Raw genomic sequence first — 22442 nt, 5'->3', positions numbered from 1 at the left:
GTCCTCACAGGGTCAACCACCTGCTCCCAGACGGCCACGGGGCTGGCAGGGCCTGAGATGCCAGCTTGGCCCCAGCCCCCCTCACCTGCCCCTCTCTGCTTCTCTCTAGACACAAAAGGAAGCTCAAGGCCATTGTGGCTGGCTCAGCTGGTGAGTGAGGGCCTTGGTGGGGGGACAGGTGAGAAGCAGCAGCAGGCTGGGGGACTGGAGTGCCCACCTGGGCCTCACAAGGCTGGTTCAAGCCCTGTGTTGGGCCCAGGACCATGACCCCAAACCCTACCCTCCCTCATCCCCCAATAGCACCCCTACCTCCAGCTATTCCACTCCCCTCCATGCCCCTCCCCTTGTCCCTGCAGGGAATCGTGGCTTCATCGACATCATGGACATGCCTAACACCAACAAGTACTCCTTTGACGGGTGAGTGGCGTCCTGGCCCTGCCCAGGCCCCTCCGGGGAGCCCTGCCAGGACCCAGCTGGGGAGAGCTGCCATCTCCCAGTGCTGGGGCAGCCGAAACCCGGGCTGTTGGCGCCCCCTGGTGGGCGGGCCACCCTCCCTCCACCCTCAGAAACCGCGTGGCTGAGAGGGGCTCTCCGCCCTGATAGGCCTCAAGTTCCAGGGGTGCAGACTTTGGGTGGTGGGTGCAGGGTGAAGCCTCCACACCAAAGGCAATCCAGAGTGACATGCGGTCCTAGTTCTAGCGGGATGCTAGGGTGGGAACACGTACCACAGGTGCCAGGGCCTCACACCCCAGCCAGTGAAAGGACTACCTGGGCCAGGGAAATGGGCAGGGTGTGGGGTGAAGCTGGGAGGGCACCTGTCTACTCGAGCCTTCCCTCCTTCCCCACGCTTTCCCTCCCTAACTGCAGAGCCAACCCCGTGTGGCTGGATCCCTTCTGTCGGAACCTGGAGCTGGCTGCCCAGGCGGAGCATGAGGATGACCTGCCAGAGAACCTCAGCGAGATCGCCGACCTGTGGAACAGCCCCACGCGCACCCACGTGAGCCAGGGCCAGGCCAGGGGTGGGCAGGCATCACAAGGGGCGGGTGGAGGGGCTGGGTCTTTGTGACCTCTGGCCCAGGAGCTGTGTTCTTTCAGGGGTGGCCCCTGCCTTGTGCATGTGTGTGGGGCCTGCCTCTGCTCCAGCTAATGTCCCCTCTCCCCAGGGAACTTTTGGGCGTGAGCCAGCAGCTGTCAAGCCTGATGATGACCGATACCTGCGGGCTGCCATCCAGGAGTATGACAACATTGCCAAGCTGGGCCAGATCATTCGGGAGGGGCCTATCAAGGTGAGCCCTCCCTGCGGGCTCCGCACCCAGTCCCCTGGCTGAGGTCGGACCCCACTCCAGAGAACACAGGGCAGTGGAGACCCCAAGGCTCAGCTAGACCCACCCTCCACTGGGGCAAGAACACCAGGGCTGATGGGGAGCTGCTGCAGCCTGCGGTGGCCTTGAGGGCAGGGCTCAGGAGTGAGTCTATGTGTGTTCAGGTTGGCCACCGTCCCCAGGGTCTGCTGCTGATCCTCTCCCCTAGGATCACCAGGATCAGATGTCTCTGTACCCAGGACTCCCAGGCGAGAGGAGGGACGAGGCAGGCAGGGAGGGCCTTGGTGGGGGTTAACCCTTTCCCTTCCCCAGGGCTCGCTGCTGAAGGTGGTCCTGGAGGATTACCTGCGGCTCAAAAAGCTCTTTGCACAGCGGATGGTGCAAAAAGCCTCCTCCTGCCACTCCTCCATCTCTGAGGTAGCCGGCCAGGCGGCCGGGAGCTGTGTGCTGTGCCCCAGCCTGGGGATGCTCTCTTTCTTGCTGTCCTTTTTTGTGTCTCTGGAGCTCTGCAGCCAGGACCAAAGACAGCAATGTGTGGGGGCCAGGAAGTCAGACAGCAGGCTGTGCTCTCTGGGCTTTTGGGGGCTTTCATAGGAATGGAGTGGGCTCTGAGGCAGTCTTTCTCAGGTTAGAGAAAGACCTCAAGAACATACCTTTGTGGGTGATGTCATTTTAAGAAACTTGGCTGGGTGCAGTGGCTCACACCTGTAATCCTAGCACTTTGGGAGGCCGAGACAGATGGATCACTTGAGGTGAGAGGTTCCAGACCAGCCTGGCCAACAGGGCGTGCCTGTAATCCCAGCTACTCGGGAGGCTGAGGCAGGAGAATGGCTTGAACTCAGGAGACGGAGGTTGCAGTGAGCTGAAATCACATCACTGCACTCCAGCCAAGGTGGAAGAGCCAGACTCTGTCTCAAAAAAAAACACACACACAATTTTCACAAGAGTCGATCCTCCTGAGAACCCATCTGCAGCACGTTAAGCATTCAGTTTCCCTTTGCACGCAGTTTGAGAAACGGAGTCTGACAGGCCTGCTGCGGTAGGAGCCCAGGGTTCATCCACATAGCCAGTGGGTCTCTGGGGCTGTCCACCTGCTAATCCCTTGGGCACAGCCTTGAGCATGTGGGGGGTCCTGGCCTCTTCTTGCAGCTGATCCAGACTGAGCTGGATGAGGAGCCAGGGGACCACAGCCCAGGGCAGGGTAGCCTGCGCTTCTGCCACAAGCCACCAGTGGAGCTCAAGGGTCCTGATGGGATCCATGTGGTGCATGGCAGCACAGGCACGCTGCTGGCCACCGACCTCAACAGCCTGCCTGAGGATGACCAGAAGGCCCTGGGCCGCTCGCTGGAGACGCTGACTGCTGCCGAGGTCACTGCCTTCGAGCGCAACGCCCGCACAGAATCCGCCAAATCCACGCCCCTGCACAAACTTCGCGATGTGATCATGGAGAGCCCCCTGGAGATCACAGAGCTGTGACTAGACAGGGAAGCATCGTGGGTGTGAGCAGCGCCACCCACCACCCCCTCCCAGGGTGGGAGCAAGGGCAGGGACAGGGCCAATTGGGGAGGTCCCTCTCAAGGTCAGCCATGAGAGACAACCTTGGCTTGGCCCTGGCGGCCCACATCAGCTGCTCAGATCCCACTTTTGCCAGACGCTCAATTTAGCATCTGACCTCTACCTTCATAAAATCTGTTATTTTTATAAGAAAACCAAACAAACAAAAACGCTAAGTGTCTAAGGACAAGGTAAGGAGGGTCACTGGGGCCCAGGAGTCTGGGGACCAGCGAGGCTCAGGCTGAGCCGAAAGAGGCTGAGCAGACCTTCCTCCCTCCTGGCTCCACCTAGCACCATCCCCTCCAGCTGAGCAGGAACAAGGGAGGCCCAGCTTGGGCATCCCCTGCTGGCCGGACACCCCCGACTTCAGTCCAAGTCCCACTGCATTTCTGCCATATCCCTGCTGGATGTCCAGGTGGAGGCAGCATCCCCACGTGGACAAGAAGGTTAATGTCAATGAACAAGCATCCTCTCCATTTCACTGGCTTCTCAAATGTGCCCAGCTTATAAAGAGAAATGACTGATGTTCCCTTGGATTTTGAATGTGGAGTGCTCGTGTGTATTCTTTTTAAATTAAGTTATTCCCTCAATAGTTTCCCCTTGGTTTTGTTTAACTGGTGCTCACTACGAATTTCTGGAATGGTCTGTTTAAAAAGCAAGGCAGCTCTCAAGGAACTGGCAAGCGCTCTGACTCTGGCCTCTGGAGAGTGGGGACATGGGCGGGTGAAGGGCAGGGCCGACCTTCAGGTGCACCCAATCTACTGCTGGCCCTGAGTCTTGGGGAAGGAACAGGTAGGATTTTCCTTTATCCACTTTGCTTTTGTTCTCTGGCCAAGAGGGGTCATGGGAGTGCTGGGCACCAATGGTGTTGTGGGCTCAGAGCTAATCAGAGACGAACAAACTCTTCTGGCTGAGGAGTGACAGAAACACTTAGGACCAGACCTGGTTAACAGAGCTTTATTGTTAAATCACAGAAACTTTAGTGCAAAACAAAAATCACAAAATCCATTTACTAGTAACTGCATGTCCTACTGGCTTTGCTTGCTGTCTCCTGGCAACCAGAAGGGGACAGAAGCGTGAGTGCCCAAGTGGCCCGCAGACAGCAACCACCCCACACCCAGCAGACCCCTCGGCATGCTGCCCTCCACCAGGAAGCTAGAGGCCTAGGAGCTCGCCATCCACATTTATTTCAAAAGAAAGGTCAAAAGGAGCATCTATGAGACGGGAGAGGGGTGCAGGCTGAAGCAGCGCCTCAGCAGCCAGGGACACGCAGGCAACACGAGCAGGCACAGCGCGGCCACCACTGGCCACACACAAAGCCAGGCCCACGGGGCCTTCCGAGAGCTAGCAGGTCACATTCAGGCAGACGGCCCCCTTCCCACCCAAACCCACAGAACCCCGAGCAAGGCATCACCAGGAAAGACACGGGAAAGCCAAATCATGGTTGACCTGGGGACAGAGAACCCTTGGCCCCACTGATGTCCCGAGCCACCAGCAGCTGCTTTCAAAATTCCTGTGTTATTACAGCAGGAATTACATTATTGAAAAAGCCTAATTATTCCAGGCTTCTAATCTTACACATAAAACTGCCTTTGTTTTGCTGCTTTGTACAGCTGAGAGGTCCAGGAAACAGAGAGGGTCTCTGGCAGGGCAGGAGGCCACCTCAGAAGCCCAGGCCCACCAGTGCCCAAGCACATGTCAGGGCTCGGTCAAACAAGGCCCCAACCAAGAGGGTCGGTGGCCTCCTGTCAAGAAGCTGTGGCTCAGGCCAGCAGAGCTCTGTCCTCCTCCAGCAGGTGCCACGCAAGGGTGGGCTCAAAGGCCTCCAGTGCATCACCATCGTCTAACAGAAAGAAAGGGGGCACTGAAGCAGCTATGTCTGCCAGGGGCTAGGGCCTCCCTTGCAGACAGCAATGCTACAATAAAGGACACAGAAACAGGGGAGGTGGGGGAGCCCTATTTTTATAACAAAGTCAAACAGATCTGTGCGTTCACTCCCCAAGACACACGAGTAGAAAAAACCGAGTGCTGCGGCTTCTGCAAGATGAACTATTCTTCCTCCTAGTTCCACACGTGGCGTCTGCAATGCTCAAGAGCCTGGCAGGAGAGAGGAAGCTGGGTTTAGTCTTAAGAGGACAAACTCCATTCCAGCCCATCAGTGTATCAGATTATCACCCAAAAACAGGACCTGTTCTCAGGTCAGCTTGATGGCACCAGATGCTCAAGACCCAGGACAGGATCTCACTTAAAAGCAGGGAACATGTGGCCATCAGTTTTGGGAACTTCTTTTTTTTTTTTTGGAGTCTCACTCTGTCGCCCAGGTTGGAGTACAGTGGTGTGATCCCAGGTCACTGCAACCTCTGCCTCCTGGGTTCAAGCAATTCTCCTGTCTCAGCCTCCTGAGTAGCCGGGATTATAGGTGTACACCACCACACCGGGCTAAATTTTGTATTTTTAGTACAGACAGGGTTTCACCACATATCAGGCTGGTCTTGAACTCCTGACCTCATGATCTGCCCACCTCAGCCTCCCAAAGTGCTGGGATTACAGGCATGAGCCACTGCGCCCAGCCCAGAGTTTTGGGAACTTCTAAGGCACAAGTCCAGGGCAGCAGATGCCTGCAGTAGTTTGCAGATGAGTACCCATGCAGGCAGGGCTCAGGACCCTTCATCTACTTACACCTGGCACCCAGTGTCCTGCTATCAGCCTGCACGCTGATCCCCATGCAGAACCTCCTTGCCTGAGTTGGGCTACACACCAGCTCAGGCCTTGACAAGCGGGCCCACATTTCCCCAGGACAGCAGCAGAACCAGCCATGGGGTGGGGCTGGCAGTGGAGATGTGCTGGAGCCTAGCTGGAGGAAAGAGCTGGACAAGGCCAGAATGGGGCCCCCTGCCCCTCCCTGCAGTGGTCCAAGATGACAAAACCGCCACTGACATGTCACAAGGAAGGCAGTAAGGAAGGAAAAGTTGCGCAAAGCAACATTAAGCAACAGGGACCAGACCAAACATCCCCAACCCAGGGAAGCAGCACAGGTCACCCAGCTGGTGGCTGCCAGGGCCACAGTGCCCTGGGGCGGCTAGGCAGGGACCAGCTCTCAGGGCCTTGAGTGAAGGCTCCAGCCAGGGCAAACATGTTCCTGGGAAACAGGGCCTGGGCAATGAATCCCACAGACCCTGTGCAGTCCCTGGAGTGACCCTGTACAAGTATGACACTGTCACAAGGGAAATGAAGACAAAAGTAACAAGGCAGAAGCAAAAATACTAAAAAAACAAAATCCACCCCACCCTTCACTCCAAGAGTGTAGTTCACCCTGCCTTTTCTAGCGGACCATGAGTGAGCCTAACCACCTCTCTGAGCCTCAGTTTTCCAACGACATAAAAGCAGGGTGGAGAGCTGACCGCTGACTTCCCATCAAAGCAGGATTCTCACACAGGCTGCCCCGGGGCAAGACAGGCTGGTAGCGCCATCTGCTGAGCTACTCACATTGCACTGGGCTGCTGTCTCTGCGTTCTGGCACCAGTAGCTTGGGCCCCATACACACTTCTCAGTTCCCAACAAGGGCTTATGGGCTGAGGGGCAGGCTCCAATTTTCTATATGGTAAGAAGAAGAAAAAAAGGGGAGAATGAGAGCTGCCCAACATATCTCTTTCAAAACTACGATCACAGTTTCCAGGAGCGAGGATCAGAGCTCTACCATCAGAACATCAGGGTTGCTGAGGAAAGCGATGGGGCTTGGGGGCTGGCTCCCTGCCTTCTTTGCTCTCCCACAGCGGAACCCAGACACTCCACCCCACAGCCACTTCTCAGAGCAACCCTTCCGGGTCTCTGCAGCTCCCCAGGTTACAGCTGCCCAAGAGGACCCACATCACCCAGGGAGGCTCACCAAGCACACGAAGGAAGGGTCCATCACCTCCACCAGGATCTCAATCAGCACAGGCTCATACTCCGCCACGAACTGATCACACTGCAAAGGAAAACGGACACACGTCCAGCTCTGTGGGAGTCTGAGCACAGTGGGGCACAAAAGGCCAGGCAGGCCCTGGAAACACTCTTCCCAGAGAGCTCCTGGCATTCCCAGCCCCGTGAGTCCTGGGGCCTCCCTTCCCAGACTCCCTACCTACATTTGGCCTCTACTTCAGGTTGCTTTCCCCAGTGGCTCATCTTAAGCCAGTGAATCACCTCCAAGTAAAACTTCATTGGACTCCATGGCCAGAGGCAGAAACAGCTGGTTTTCCATGAAAATGAGCCCCAGCCTTGGCATGCTCCATCAGGTTCTGATATGCTGGCCCACCACAGCCCAGCCTGGGTATACCTGCTTCTGGTAAGGGTCGGGCAGGAAGCTGCAGCCTTTCTCAAGAGCAGCCAGGATCTCTTCCTTGGTGCTGTTTTTCTCCAGGTTGCGATCCAAATAACCCACCAGCTTCTTGCACACCTCGCAGAAGCCACCGTCCTTCGGCTGAGTGACGTGAACTACATGAGAGGGCGGCGGGCTCAGGGCTGGCAGGGCCCTCCCCGACCCAAGAGGGGCACCATCCTCTCCCGCACCACACCCAGCGCTCACCGGTCAGCGCAGGCAGCCGCGTGCCGGAGCAGAGGTGCAGCATGCTGCACACCACCTCGGGGCTGACCTCCTCCATCAGGATGGACAGGATGGAGCTGCCGTACGTATTCACCACCTCCTGGCACTCTTCTGACAAAGACTTTGGCAGCTTCGCACACATCTTGTCAAAAGCGTTGAGTATTTCTTTCTGAAACCCACAAAATGGCCAGGAAATGAGTCAATGATGGGTGCTGTTTCCACCGCCAGAAAATTATCGAGCCACAAAGCAGAGCCACAGTGCCCACCCCTCCCCCCACTACCAGCCCAGAGGTCCCACTGGTGAGGACTGCCTTCCACGAGATGGGACGTGGCTGCACACATGCCAAGGCTGGGCCAAGCCCTCTCTCCTGCGGGATTTTCCCACTGGGACATTCTGGCTCAGGGGGCAGGAGAGGGCCTCCCCCTGCCAGGAGGGCAGCACACCTCAGTCTTGTTGTTGTCAATCAGCTTGGTCACCTCCTTCACCAGGAATTCACACACCTCACAGTAAACATCAGACTCCGCTGGGACCTCCTGCTTCTGTGGAAAGAGTAGAGGAGTACTTTAATGCTGGGACTCGCAGCCCTTGGTCTTGCTCCCCTAAAGGAAAGGGATGCAGAGACCAGAGTGGGTTGGCCACATCAAGGGCCACTGCCTACTGAATTCCAAATGATGTGCAGCGGCTTCCTCTCAGTATCCAAGTTAATCCCCTATTTTTATATGGTGGGAAACTCGCCACCTCCCTTACCCCAATCCTCTGCCACCACTGCTTCCCCCTAACACCACCAAAACAAAACTCAGGAATTCATAGTTCAGGAGATACAGAGTCCCTTCCCCACCCCAAGGGGCTGTCCTGATGATGTGTTCAGTTACAACTGTTTCCGCCTTCAGGGTTCATTTTGGGGAGCAGGACGAAGGAAGGAGTTCAGTAAGGCGCACTATCTGGAAGACAGAATGCTGAACACATTTCAGGTCTACTTGTGTCTCCCACGCCTCATGAGCACTTGAGAATGCTCTGCTAGATCCACCTTTAATAACGCAATACTGTTACAGAGACTGTTCTGTGACAGTGGAAATGTTCTCTACTCCTGCTATCCACTAGAGGCTCTAGCTCCCTGTGTGCTGAGCACTTGCAATGTGGCTGGTGTAGCCAAGGGGCTGGATTTTTAATTTTGCTCCATGGTATTTCACTGAAACTTAAGTAATCACATGTGGCTGTAACTCTTCACTTTATCTGGCCATCACTTTGGTCACCAGGCAGGGCTGGGCTGAGGAGCATCCCATGGAGGGGAAGGCAAGAAGCAGTGCTTCCTGGATTCCAGCTAACACTCCAGCCTGTCCCTTGGGCCACACACTCTGCACATGCAGAGAGGAGACAGCAGAGGGAGACGAGCAGCTGGCAGTCAAGTGCCGTGGGATGTTCTAGAACAAGAAGCGTGTGCATGTGCCAGGTGTTAATGCATCACACAGCCCAGGCCTTGAAGAACTGTAACATAAGCCCCATGGGCACAATGACATCATCTGATCGCCACAGCCCCCAACATGCTGCCTGACCCATAATAAATGCCGAATACATTTATTACGGGATGAAGTAGTCTGATCTCCACCAAATGAGGTGTTCTAAACAAAAGAGACACCCACACATACTTAGTATACAGGCTGCAGGCCCAGTGAGGCTTCCGTATACTCTGAGGGTGTGGTGGGGACATCCAGTCTGTCAGGGCCACAGGATGGGGAAGGACCCAGACAGCACGTGAGAAAGTGAGGCTGGAGCCAGACACTGCAAAGTCACTGGTCAATGGCACACTGAAAATATGCAGACTTGATCCCACCAACACTAGGGTTGACAACCACAGACATAAAATGTTTCCAAGAGAGCTCAGGTTTGGGGGCTGCATTAGCATGGAACCAGCGATCACAAACTCAAAAGCCCGTAGGAACCAGGCAGGGAACCAAAAGAAACATGTGGCTCATAGGATGTGATGTGACACAGCAGGGACTGGACAGCAGGGAGTGGTGTGGTACCACGCAGCCCTGGCCAGCACACACAGTGACACCGGGTACCTTAATGGGCTCCACCAGTTCCAGGGCAGGGATGACGTCCTTGGAGGCCACTTTGGCAGGGACCAGAGTCTGCATGGGCATCTCCTTCACCTCATCGCAGAACCCAACCAGCCCACAGATCTCCTTGGGTTGCTGAAGAGAGCACAGAACAACCAGTCAGCGGCACCTGCGCCCACTGGCCCCTAGTCCCATCCAGCCAGAGGACAGTGAGCTGGACAGCACCCTGGGCCCAGTGTCAAGGCTGCCTCCCTCTCCCCCTCCCACAAGTGGCCAGATTCCAGATTCTACGTTAAAGGGCTCGTGTCTAAAGCAGTACATATGTGCCAGTTACATCTGGGGGAGGAGGCCACACAAAACATTTAAGGGACATCGAACAGAGTCTCTATCCAGAGCCACCACGAGGAAGGGAGACTCCCCGCACCTTCAGCACCTCCAAGGACACCTGGTCTCTCTAGAATGTGTTTTTCAGGCCACTCTAGGTAGGAACTAAGCTATGTTTTTTCTAGAGGGGAAACTACCATGCCTATAAACTGCAAACTAACAACACTAAACGTGTTAGGAATCAAACCACACAGGACCTTTCAGTGGCAGGACCATTTAAAATGATGCAGTAAGGAGAAATGCTGGCTTTTTAAAAACCACATTATGTGTTCACAACTGCACACTGTGCACATGAAAACCCAACCCCCCAATGGATGAATCATTTCAAGCCACATCTCCAGATTGATCCCCTTTCACCATCTAGACACCTAACACAGAGCACTAGCTAGTCTAGACATCCTGACCATGACACTCTGATGGCCAAGAGCGAGACAAGCATATATACTCTGTATACCATGGAAATCAATGCAACCAGCAGCTAGCTCTGAGCCTGATTGCATTTTTGCCTCCCAGCACCAAACCCTAAAGCGGCAGGAACAAAAGTGCTAAAAACGGGACCTGTTAAGGGAAAAGAGCTAGATCATGACAATGGCTCAGCTTGTTTTAATATCAAGAAGGCTCGAGAATTAAATAAGACTGGGGGAGTCTGAAAAGTACATCCCAAGTACCCGATCTCTGGCACAACTTAAGAATGAAAAAAAAAAAATCAGAACGCCGCTAAAGATACAGCAAGCTTTTTAGAAGAGGCCAAGATTCACGAGGTATAGGGCTGCTTCTGCCTCTATCAGCTTTGTTCTAACTCCTTGAAGTGGCCTAGGTGAAAATTCAGGTATTTCAACCAAAGTGCTCTCCCATTAGACTTCAAAATACCTTCAAAAAAAGCTCTAATGCTAATCCTAGGATGGATGCCGATGCTCAGAAGGTGGCAGTGCTCAGGACGGTCTCAAAGGACCCTGGCTCAGAGCAAGTATGGACGGGGCACTTGGTTCCTGCAGCACGCCATTTGACGTGCCTCTAGATCTCAGAAGATCCTGTCACTCAGTGGGGCAGAAGCCACAATCAAGAGATTGTTTCCAATTCTCTGGATCCGAACAGCCAGCTTGCTGGCTGCTTGCAAATGTTTGCTCATGCAGCAGCAGCATTTCTGTGGTTACGAAAAACAGCACTAAAGACATGCAATGCCTATTTGCGTTGTAACAGACACAAGGCGCCCTGGGGAAGCCAGACCTACAATGGACTTCCTAGTCAGCCTACGCTGAAGGAAGCTGGGCCACCCATGGTTCCCCAATGTCACACTGGTAGCCTGCATGTACGTATGCTGTATGTAGATTGTGGCCAGAACAAAAGGCTCTGTTGGCTTCATTTTTCTGGCCTCCCTCAAGAGGAGATGAGACCCCCCCGCCCCACGAGAGAGGGACCCTGCCTCTCGTAACCATTCCTTGTATCTGTCAGAGTTAATCATGCCATACCAAAAAAAAAAAAAAAAAAGGAGCAAAGTAACTAGAGGAAGCAGCAGCCCACTACTATAAGCAGATTCCCGGACACATACCTGATCCTGCTGTTGAACAAAAAGACAGGAAATCGGAGGTGAAAATAAGAGAAAGGAAAGGATACAACAGTTAAGAAAAATTAAAACAACATCAAGCAGTTAACCACGTGTAAGGATGTCCCAAGAAGTTCAGGGGAAATGCTGTTGCAGTCAGATCTTAGCAACCTACCTTGTTCCTGCTATCTCATGGCCAAGGGGCCTGAAAGCTTTCCAGGCCCTGCAGGGATAGAGCGTTTGGGGGCCGTCCTGCTCCTCTGTGCACCATCTCCACATCTCACACACTAAATCACACTCTAAACACTGTGCAGCAGGGGCCCCAGAAAACGCCACCTGATGAAGGGTCTCCATCCTCAGGAGCCCCACTGGCCCCACAGGTTAGTGACCAGCAGCACCTCAGACCAAGACAAGGGCTGCCCAAGTAAGTGGGGTGTGTTATAGACACCCTGAGGGGTCAGGAATCCTGGGCAATCTACCACAGGTGGCCAAATGCCAGCCTGCAAGGCCAATTATCCAAAGCCTCATGCTTCCATTCAGCAGTTCCAGCTTTCGTTCTCTACACTAAGCGGAAAGGCGGGGATGTGCACAGATGTATGCATTTGGCTATAAGGATATTCATCTTCCCAAAGGCAAACCTGAAAACAACCTAGACATCTGGCCACAGGGGACTGGTTATGTAAATACTGTTCTATGTTCACAAGTGATTATTATGCAAGCACTTAATCATTCGTACAAGAATATTCAATGGCCAACTTATGTTTAGGCAAAAATGCAAACTACAAAGTACAAGGTAGTATATATGACCCCGCTGACACTGTTTAAAACTCCAAATGATTTTTGATGTGGGAAGTATTGCCCATATTTTTCAGAACATTTCTACACAGTATAACTTTTATAATGAGAAAGTCAGCTATAAGAAAGTACTTCAGGAGACGAAGTCACATCAATGCTTATCTTTACCTACTTTGGGTGCATGTCTTTGTAAGCTGCCTTTGTTTTAAAACATGGTAGGCTGTGAATAATAATCCCAAATAAACCACTCCTCCTGGGTGCCTTGCTTGAGTGGTTAGAGCAGGTCAGAGTCAATCTTTCAGGCTCCTTGGCCGGACGAATCTGGCTCCAACTACTTAACTGTGCTGCTGTAGCACAAAACAGGCGTCACTGTATTCTGAAAAAATACCCCTTCTGTGCAAAACAGATGATGGGCCAGTTTGCTGACCCCTGGATCAGAGAACAAACTCAAACACTGGCATGTCAATCTCAAGTAGTCAGAAAGCATGACAGAGAGGGAAAAGGTGCAGCCCTCCCCCTCAGCCCCGCCAATCAGATCTAAGGAGGCAGTGCCTTTCCAGATGGGTGTTCTTGATTCTAATGAAGGAGCCCCCTAAGGCCAGTGCAGAAATTACCAGCCCAAGCAGCAGCTTCAGCGGACACTGCTGCAGCGCACAGTACAGACTCTGGGAGGCAGCATGCCCCCCATTCAGGCGGCAACGCAGCCATTCTCAGGCCAGGCTTAGTTGAGCACTTGACTTATACAGATCCCAGGGTTACAGCAAGACCTAGAAACCTGCTGACTGGCCTGAATGGGCAGAGACTAACAAAATGCCAGGAAGCCACCAGGGCAGTGCCGGGGATCAAGATGCTTCAGCCTCTCCCATGACGGGAGAGGTGCTGAGATCGCAAGTGGGGAGTCCCCTAGCCAGAGGGTTCCATTTGGCCCAATTCAGTACTGAGGTTAAAAAAGGAAAACTAAACCATCTAATATTCAAAATTCCTGGAAATGGCGAACTTCAAAAACCAAAGAAAAATGCCAACGAGGGGCCTCCCTGCCACTTACCATGTGCATCATCATCTGGATGGCAATTTCAGAATACTGGCTGATATAGTTCTTGCACTGAGGAGAGAGAAACAGACTGCTAGTTAAACAAATCACTGCAACAATGCACCAAAAACCAACCGGCCAAAAAAAAACCCCAACATTTCCAACAGTGGCAACTGGTGACTATCAAGCTAGTTTCTAAAGCAGAATTTTATAAATTTCTGCTCGGGGACAGTTTTAGTAAGATACAAATGACAATATGGTTATTCTATCATTTATAGAAAATGTGTGCAAAAGACATTTTGAAAACGTGTCTTAAGAGACCTTAAAGATTCCAGCCTCCTGTCTCCTTTATCTTCTAGCCCCACTTGCCCCAGGATCACACAGCAGCTACTCAGTGGCAATCTGGAGAGAAGGCAGCTAGGAGAGACGCAGCCTAGGAACTGGAAATTACCTTTCAAAACCATTTACACAATACAATCTCCGATGGCACTGTAAAGCTTAAAGCCAGTACAGTCGAGTTATGATGATTTTTAACTGCCTATTTTCCGACTATCTAGAGACTTCCCATAGACTCCACAGAATTGCTTGTTGTAGTTGGGGAACTTCTACAGAGAGAGGACCAAGGGTGGTATGATACAGCCTCTCAGGAGGGTTCTATTGGGAAACCTACTTAAATGGTGTTATGCAAAGACACTTAAAATGAGGCTACAGGATTCCTAGGCTTTCAAAATCAATGAACGTTAACCTGACTGACATTCCCAATGGAGAATAAGTCAGAGGGAAACCCTCAGCTGGGCGTGGTGGCTCACTCCTGTAATCCCAGCTACTTGGGAGGCTGCGGAGAGGACTGCTTGAGCCCAGGAGGTAAAGGCTGCAGTGAGCTGTGCCTCTGCACTCCAGCCTGGGCGACAGAGCTAAACACTGTCTCAAGAAAAAAGGAGGAGAGAGAAAGCCTCATCTCCTAGAGCCAGCCACTCCACCCAAAAAGCCTTTCTAGATCCCAAAGGACAGCATGATTACAACCAGCTTTCCACCTGCTGGTCTAGCAGATTTCTTCAGTTGTCAGGTACTAAAAATAGCATTTTGGTTTTACACATCCATCTGCGTGTGATTAATAATGTTGGAATAGGGACCCAGAATGAAACCATCTACCTAAGGGGCCAAGAAATGAGTTTCTGAGCCCAGAGGACTAAGGGAGGCTTCCAGGGGAACCATGGTCAGCAACCATGCTTGCTGCAGGAGCTCAGCTGGAATTCTGAGAGTCACATAAGGCCAGGTGCAGTGGCTCACACCTGTAATCCCAGCACTTTGGGAAGCCAAGGTGGGCAGATCACTTGAGGTCAGGAGTTCAAAACCAGCCTGGGCAACACAGTGAAACTCCATCTCTACTAAAAATACAAATATTAGCTGGGCATAGTGGCATGCACCTATGCATAGTAATCCTAGCTACTCGGGAGGCTGAAGCAGAAGAATCACTTGAACCCAGGAGGCAGAGGTTGCAGTAAGCCACTGCACTCCAGCCTGGGCAACAGACATTGTCCCAAACAAACAAAAAAAAAAGGGGAGTAAAAAGTGTTTCTACAGGGTTCCTAATACACAGTGTGCCTCACAGGAAAGAAAATCTTCCCAGAAATGGTCTCCTGCTTTTTGTCCCCAGTTTTGTTACATAATCAGATTTCATTGACCAAAATAGATTCAAGTCTCCACTACCTATTCAAGCTGCTTTCTGAGAAAAAAGAAAAGCATGCTGTCTGAACGCCCTACTCCAGCCTCCAGAACCCAGCTACCAGGCCCAGGGCATCCTCAATGCACAGGGACACAGGGCTCACCATGTCGGCCATGCCAGGGCCCAGGCGGTCACACTGCTCCTTGGCATGCTCCACCAAGGCCTGGACAAAGGTGGAGTTGGTCCGTACAGCAGTCTGGATGTCGGTCACCATCTGAATGCAGTCCTGGCAAACGTCCCCATCAACCTATAGGAGAGGCAGTTAGGTCAGCAACCTAAGAGGACTCAAATTCCTAGGCAAACGTCCTTATACACTCAGGGCTGCAGCATTAGAGGGTGCACTTACTGACCAGTTCCTAAGGTGCTTTACAGGCTCTCAAATTACTTATTACTTAAAATCAATTGAGTGTTCATTACAGTAACAGTATGGTATAAAAAGGGGGTTTAGATAAAAAGGTTGGCCAGGCACAGTGGCTCACACTGGTAATCCCAGCACTTTGGGAGGCTGAGGCAGGCAGATTGCTTGAACCCAGGAGTTTGAGGCTAGCCTGGACAATATGGCAAAACAAAAAAAACAAAAATTAGCCAGGTGTGGTGGTGTGCATCTGTACTCCCAGCTACTTAGGAGGCTAAGGTGAGAGGATCACTTAAGCCTCAGAAGTGGAGGCTGCAGTGAACCACGATCACACCGATGCACTCCAGCTTGGGTGACAGAACAAGACCCTGTCTCAAAAACAAAAGAAGTACAATTTCTTAAAAGGGGGTTCATCTTTGCATATTTTAAATATCCCGTTCTTTAGAAACTTCATGGTGCAAGCATTTAAAGGCTGGCTCATGTAACTGCAGAGTCAAGTGCAGGGATAAGCCCCAGTTTAAGAACCGCAGGTGCACTCTCTGCCCCTTTTGTCTCACCTCCAGTGCAGCCAAAAATGGGGCCCTCAGCGGGCAGCCCATTGTCTTACCTTTGGCTGGGGCTTGCTGCGGGGCCCGTCCTGAGGGTAGAGGAGGAGAGGGATGTTGGCCATGAAGGGGGCCACCAGCTCACTCATGTCCAGCTCTGGAATCTTATTGGACTCCAGCTGCTTCTGGTGATTCAGCTCTGCCAGGTGCTTCTGGAGAGACTCGCAGAGGCTGAGAGCAGAGCACACCTCCCCGGGACGGCTCTGGTGGGAAGGAAAGAAACCCCACTGAAAATCCTCTCCCCAGTGGGAAACAAGACAGGCCATCTGGTGCCTCTGAATTAGTCCCTCTCTTTAAATCCCTTAAAAGAAACACAAACCTGCTGTCTAAATTCAAACTGCTCAGCATACCCGAGAATGTCAAAATTACCCAATCCAAGTGCCTAACCACACAGCAGCCCCTAAGCTTCCTCAGTTATCCTGTTGGGCAATGATACAGTTTGGCTGTGTCCCCACCCAAATCTCATCTTGAGTTGTAGCTCCCATAATCCCCACTTGTCATGGGAGAGACCCTATGGGAGGTAACTGAATCACAGGGGCGGGTTTTCCCATGCTGTTTAGTAAGTCTCATGAGATGTGATGGTTTTATAAAGGGCAGTTCCCCTGCACACGCTCTCTTGCCTGCTGCCATGTAAGATGTGGTTTTGCTCCTCCTTCACCTTCCGCCAAGATTGTGAGGCTTCCCCAGCCATGTGCAACTCTGAGTCATTAAACCTTTTCTTCCTTTTTTTATAAATTACACAGTCTCAGCGATGTCTTTATTAGCAGCATGAAAATGGACCAACACAGGCTTCCTGAATGTTACCTCTGCTCCCCTCAGCTCTTCTTTAAAGGAATAGGAGGCCAGGTGCCGTGGCTCACACCTATAATCCCAGCACGTTGGGAGGCTAAGGTGGGTAGATCGCCTGAGGTCAGGAGTTCAAGACCAGCCTGACCAACATGACGAAACCCTGTCTCTACAAAAACACAAATATTAGCTCAGCATGATGACAGGTGCCTGTGACCCCAGCTACTTGGGAGTCTAAGGCAGGAGAAAGGAGAATCGCCTGAACCCGGGAGGAAGAGGTTGTGGTGAGCTGAGATTGTGCCATTGCACTCCAGCCTGGGCAACACAGTGGGACTCCATCTCAAAAAAATAATAAAATAAAAAAATAAAGAAATAGGAACTTCTGGTTAGAGGAGAATCAGTAATTCTAAGCCACTTCCCCACAAAATGAGCTAACACAATGATTTTCAACACCTTCCATATGCTGATGGCTCTCAAGTGTTTACCTGGACTTTTGTACCCAGGCCCACCCCAGAGATATCTCAAACTTACCCCTCATTTTATCCTGCCCAACCAGCTCCATTTTAGCAACTAACCCACCTTCATCTTCACAGAAACCCAGGAGACATCTGGAGCTCTTCCTCTCCTACACATCCCCCTCATGAGCAAGTCCAGTCCATTTCGTCCTCCAAAAGGGAATCTGCATCTGCCACTTCCACTGTCCACACCTCATCTCACTCACAAGGCAATGGCCTCCTGAGGGTCCTGAAGGCTTCCCCGCTTGCAGCTCCCCATCACTGGGACCTAGACCCAGACCAAACCCTCTGAAACCCCCTTCCAATCATGGCACTCCAAGGACCGCACCTGCAATCTTGAAGATGGCCTAGAAGGCCTTGCCACATAACCCCTGCCTTCCTCATCAAAACCTTGGTCCTGTCTTGGGACAGTCCTGCGCCACTGCCCCTCTTCAGTTACTTAAACACCTCTTCTTTGTCAAGCCTTTCCAAATTCCACAAAGCCAGCTCCATGTTCTTTGCTGAAAACCCAGTTGGTGGCACAAGGTCTGTGTATAATACGTATTTGATGAATGAAAGATGAGCATCTTTGTAGCTGAACACCCAAGTACATTCCCTGAATTATTCCTTAATTACAAGTTCACAGAAATAAACTCACAGAAGTGAAGTTTTGTGCTTGCTCACAAGGGTCAGTTAAAGATAGGACACGCTCGATGCAACTCACAGCTCTGCAGGTTATGTCAGTTTACATTCCTGCAGCAGTCCAACCAGTCCCCAGCAGCTGCACCCTCGCTAACCCCAGGGCAAGTTACACCCAGAGTGGCCTGCTGTGCCAAAGCTATTCTGAATGTCAAACTGTAGAAAATGTTGTTGAGGAATTCCAGAGCTGTGAACAGACTTTCCATTTTAATCAATCTACTCTGGGTTACTGCCTCTCCTGGGCCCCAGAAACACCTTCAGGGAAAAGCCTATTCCCCCATCATTTACCATTTCTCCTTTAATGATGTCCAGGATGACAGGGAGGTAGGTGTCCACTATCTCCTTGCATGAAGCAGACATGTTGGGTTTAGGAAGCCAGTCACAGGTCTTCTCCAAGTAAACAAGGATCTCCTCCTACGAGAGGACACCAGGGTGAGAATCAGGATGGGCTTTCCTCCCTGGAAATAAATGGGCTGAAGGCAAGAGGCCCTCAATAGCTACCAGAAAAACCAAGCCTGGAAAACAACCTGCCCTCTGGGAAAAGGACGTGGCCATGGTTAGAGGTGGCTCTATCGATCAATCAGGCAAAAGCAGACCTAACATTCAAAATGAAGGTCCTCGGACCTGCTGTCTCACAGGCATGGGGAATTCTAAGCAGAGATGACCAAACTGGACCTAGATATTGATGACAGCAATATGACATTTCAATTAACTGGGCATTTAGTCCCAGGGTCAGCAAAGTAGTCCCTTCAGCTTATTTTTGTACAACCCAGAACTCAGAATGGTTTTTACATTCTTAAAGCATTTTTAAAAAGAGACTGTGTGACAGGGACAGTATATGGCTCATACAGCCTGAAATCTGTTCTCCTTGGTCCTTTGTAGAAGACATCTGCCACCCTCAGGCCTACACCATTGCTCTTTAGACACCGGAATCACAGCTATCTTGGGAACCAGTGCATGTGCCCACAGCTCAGGCCCCAACCCCATCCTCGGCTGCTCACCTCGGTGGCATTGTCTTTCAGCATATCACCGGCTGCAGTGACAACGTCTTTGCATATGTCGCAGGGAAGGGATTTCTAAGAGAAATAACACAAGAAATTTGTATATGTAGTACACAAATTCACACCCCACACAGCTGGAACCCCCTGTGGCCTTTTCTATATTCTGTTTCACCAGGGATACCATCATGACCACGCTCCCCAGTCACATCCTGGCTCCCCACCCTGCATGAGCAGTGCTGGGGCACTGTGGGGAGGGAAAGGGTGTGACTCACTACAACACACTGTGATTTACAGGATACAGAACATTTGCTCATGCTCACACAGCACCCCACGTGGCACAGCTCAATTTCACATCATGCTCACAACACCTCTGAGGAAAGTGAGGCTCAGGTGAAATCAGAGTCACATCAGTACAGCAGATAGGTAGGTGGGACAGAGAAACAAAGGCCCCACCCACTTCTGAAGACACACCCACACTGAACCTTTCACCTTCCTCTGCCTCCCAGGCATGTTAAGGTGGCCGCTCCAAAGCCAATCTTCTTTTTTTTTTCCCCCATTTATTTATTTTATTGTATTTTAGGTTTGGGGGTACATGTGAAGAACATGCAAGATTGTTGCATAGTGGCAGTGTGATTTGCTGCCTTCCTCCCCATCACCTACATCTGGCATCTCTCCCCTTGCTATCTCTTCCCAACTCCCCACCCCCCACCATCCCTCCCTATTTCCCCCCAACAGACCCCAGTGTGTAGTGCTCCCCTCCCTGTGTCCATCTTCTGATAAGCCTGCGCACCAAGACTCCCACCTGGCCCAGAGGCCACGGAAATTCTAGTTGGTTCCTGCAACTCTTGGGGAAGAATGCCCAGGCTCCCTTCTTGAAGTCAACTGACTTTCTACCCATGGAGAAGAAACTAACCTGTCTGGGTGAGACCGAGGAATACCTATGAACTTAGCTCGATGTAGAGAAACCAATATGAGGGCTGGGCGCGGTGGCTCACGCCTGTAATCCCAACACTTTGGGAGGCTGAGGCAGGTGGATCACCTAAGGTCAGGAGTTTGAGATCAGCCTGACCAATATGGTGAAATCCCGTCTCTAGGAAAAAAAAAAAAAAAATCCTCCAACCAGGAGTGTGTATTTTCGTATGACTCTTAGCGATGGATTAAAAAAAAGAGAGACAGAAACCAACTTGAACCTAGTCAAGCTAATACAGTCGTCCTTTGGTATCTGACTGGGTATCAACTCCAGGACCCCCGTGGGCACCCAAATCCCAGGATGCTCAAGTTGCCCAGACTGCCCTCAGCATCTGTGGAAACAGAGAGTCAAAGGTACTATGCATGGAGCCATAGCGAGAGAGGGCTGGGCCATGACAAGACCAGCCAATCAAGGAAGTTTTAAAGTCCTCACTGGACACACATTAAACTTGGAAACAGGAAGTAGTATTAAAACAAGACTCAAGGCAAATTAGAAACCAAATCTGAAAGCAGTTTCAGGCCTGTCATGGTAGCCCACACCTGTAATCACAGCACTATGAGAGACGGCAGGACAACCCTAGCCCAAGAGTTCAAGACCAGCCTGGGCAACATGGTAAAAACCCTATCTCTACACAAAAGTGAGCCAGGCATGCTGGTGTACATCTGTGGGTCCAGTTACTTAGGAAGCTGAAGTGGGAAGATCACTTGAGCCCAGGCGGCTGAGGCCACAGTGAGCCATGATTGCACCACTGCACTCCAGCCTAGGCGACAGAGCCAGACCCTGTCTCCAAAAAAGGGGGGAAGTATAACCACAGAAGGCAGTTTTCCAATGAATAATTCACAAACTGTTTCTAAAAGAATGGTGCTGCCAGGTGCAGTGGCTCACGCCTGTTATCGCAGCACTTTGGGAAGCTGAGGCAGGTGGATCACCTGAGGTCAAGAGTTTGATGAGACCAGCCTGACCAACAAGGAGAAACCCTGTCTCTACTAAAAACACAAAATTGGCCGGGTATGGTGGCACACACCTGTAATCCCAGCTACTCGGGAAGCTGAGGCAGGAGTATCGCTTGAACCCAGAGGTGGAGGTTGCAGTGAGCCGAGATCATACCACTGCACTCCAGCCTGGGCAACAAGATAGCAAAACTCCATCTCCAAAAAAAAAAAAAAGGTATTAAGTTTTCTTCTCTTACTGCAGGAGCACTAGCAGCCACTAACAAGTTTTTTAGAACTCGAAGTCTGCTCAAACATAGCCCGTACCACATGGTGGCCTGCACAGCCCCGAGCGAGCCCAGGACAGCAGCTCTGTGTTCAGCTGGCACGGTCAGCAGAGTGTCTCCTGAGAGGGCTCGGGACCATGAGCAACACACCCGTGGCTTGTCGCCTTAGACCATGCCCCACATTAATATGCTATATTTCGCATCATTTAGGTGAAAAATCAGTGCTAGCTTCTCCAGTGTAGTTAGGCCTGGAAATCCATTTTAAACGGCAACTGCGCTCCAGGATCTCAATCAGCGGTTTGTTTGCCTGTTTGAGAGGAGTGAGAACAAAATATCAAACAGGCAGAAAGTGCCTGGAAAGCTCATCACGTACTTTTTGGAGTGAGTGACCAAGGACAGAGCCACGCCCATGTGCCCAGTGCTGGGAACGGGCACTGCCAACCCACTGTCTCTTTGTCTAGGGTGAGAAGTAGGATCTGCACAGAGGCCCAGGAGGCAGAGTGGGGCACAGAGAGCACCAGGTATGGAGGACCTCATCCTGTCTGTCACAGCAACGAGGCAGCCTCAGGGGAGTGACTCCTTAACCTCTCTGAGCCTCTATCTCCTCTGCTAGAAAATGAGTACACTCGCCAATAGGTCCTGCCTCCCAGACAGGGTCACAGTGAGAAGCAAACAAAATCAGGCAAGAGAAAGTGCCCTGTCAATATGGCAGTGAATTATAGCTGCTCTAACAGGACCCCAGAGGAGTGCTGGGGCTGGGACTGCAGGGCGGCGGGCACTCACCACTGTCGGCTTGTTCCAAACGGTCTGCAAGCAATGCTTCACCGCCCCGCAGTCAGACGCCGTCTTCACATTCTGGCACCACACTGCCGAGCCTCTGCTGCATTCTTTCAGCCCAAGGACTGGGCTGGCTACAGCTAAAAGGAAAACCAATGTGAGGAGAGGGCCCGTTTTGCAGGAAACCAGATCCACCTGATTCGTTTCCCCAGGGCTGAGGGCTAGCCCTGGCCTTGAGCTGGACGTCCCCACTTGGTCCCTCACCCAGCTGTATGGGACACTAGCCACACAGATGCACGCCTATCCCAGTCAACAAGCTGGCTTGTCACAGTCGCCGAGGCTGGAAGAGACTCATTTATCTGGTTCACTTTCATCCTCTCCAACTACCTTTAAACAGTATCTGGGAGTATCGGAACTTCAAATCCTTATAACCTTAAAATGTTTTTATAAGTAACAAAAGAAACCACAGGAGAAAAGACTGACAAATTGAAATACAGGGATGATTTTGATTTCTGTAAAAAGAGTAACAGCTGTAGAATGAA

At 51.7% G+C, this 22442-nt stretch overlaps 2 protein-coding genes across 7 annotated transcripts in view; one reads left to right on the top strand and one right to left on the bottom strand.

The window, feature by feature from the left end:
- Positions 1 to 3551, top strand: part of CDH23 (cadherin related 23) — a 420778-nt gene extending 417227 nt beyond the window's left edge. For 3 of the 4 annotated variants that reach the window (XM_037745824.1, XM_037745823.1, XM_017548834.2), the window contains 5 exons: positions 110 to 150; positions 357 to 417; positions 868 to 997; positions 1164 to 1286; positions 2472 to 3551. In XM_037745824.1, the coding sequence (XP_037601752.1) occupies positions 110 to 150; positions 357 to 417; positions 868 to 997; positions 1164 to 1286; positions 2472 to 2798 (682 nt within the window). In that variant the 3' untranslated portion in view covers positions 2799 to 3551. Of the gene's footprint in view, positions 1 to 109; positions 151 to 356; positions 418 to 867; positions 998 to 1163; positions 1287 to 1634; positions 1740 to 2471 lie in introns of all 4 variants that reach the window. The other variant, XM_017548835.2, reaches the window with a different exon arrangement.
- A 267-nt stretch (positions 3552 to 3818) lies between these two features.
- LOC108318083 (prosaposin) overlaps positions 3819 to 22442 on the bottom strand; it is a 36712-nt gene continuing 18088 nt past the window's right edge. The window contains exons 2-15 of one of the 3 annotated variants that reach the window (XM_017548836.2): positions 21907 to 22040; positions 18938 to 19012; positions 18225 to 18350; positions 15960 to 16160; positions 15101 to 15244; positions 13287 to 13343; positions 11453 to 11461; positions 9523 to 9654; positions 7903 to 7998; positions 7441 to 7627; positions 7192 to 7349; positions 6763 to 6843; positions 6363 to 6470; positions 3819 to 4973 (exon numbers count right to left, since the gene is read on the bottom strand). In XM_017548836.2, coding sequence (XP_017404325.1) covers positions 4938 to 4973; positions 6363 to 6470; positions 6763 to 6843; positions 7192 to 7349; positions 7441 to 7627; positions 7903 to 7998; positions 9523 to 9654; positions 11453 to 11461; positions 13287 to 13343; positions 15101 to 15244; positions 15960 to 16160; positions 18225 to 18350; positions 18938 to 19012; positions 21907 to 22040 — 1544 coding nt within the window. In that variant the 3' untranslated portion in view covers positions 3819 to 4937. The remainder of the gene's footprint in view (positions 4974 to 6362; positions 6471 to 6762; positions 6844 to 7191; positions 7350 to 7440; positions 7628 to 7902; positions 7999 to 9522; positions 9655 to 11452; positions 11462 to 13286; positions 13344 to 15100; positions 15245 to 15959; positions 16161 to 18224; positions 18351 to 18937; positions 19013 to 21906; positions 22041 to 22442) is intronic. The other 2 variants (XM_017548837.2, XM_017548838.2) reach the window with 2 other exon arrangements.

Source organism: Cebus imitator, unplaced genomic scaffold (genome assembly GCF_001604975.1).
Source record: "Cebus imitator isolate Cc_AM_T3 unplaced genomic scaffold, Cebus_imitator-1.0 Scaffold215, whole genome shotgun sequence".
Taxonomy (NCBI): domain Eukaryota; kingdom Metazoa; phylum Chordata; class Mammalia; order Primates; family Cebidae; genus Cebus; species Cebus imitator.
Note: the sequence above shows the minus strand (reverse complement) of the source record. Positions and strands in the feature narration are given on the sequence as shown.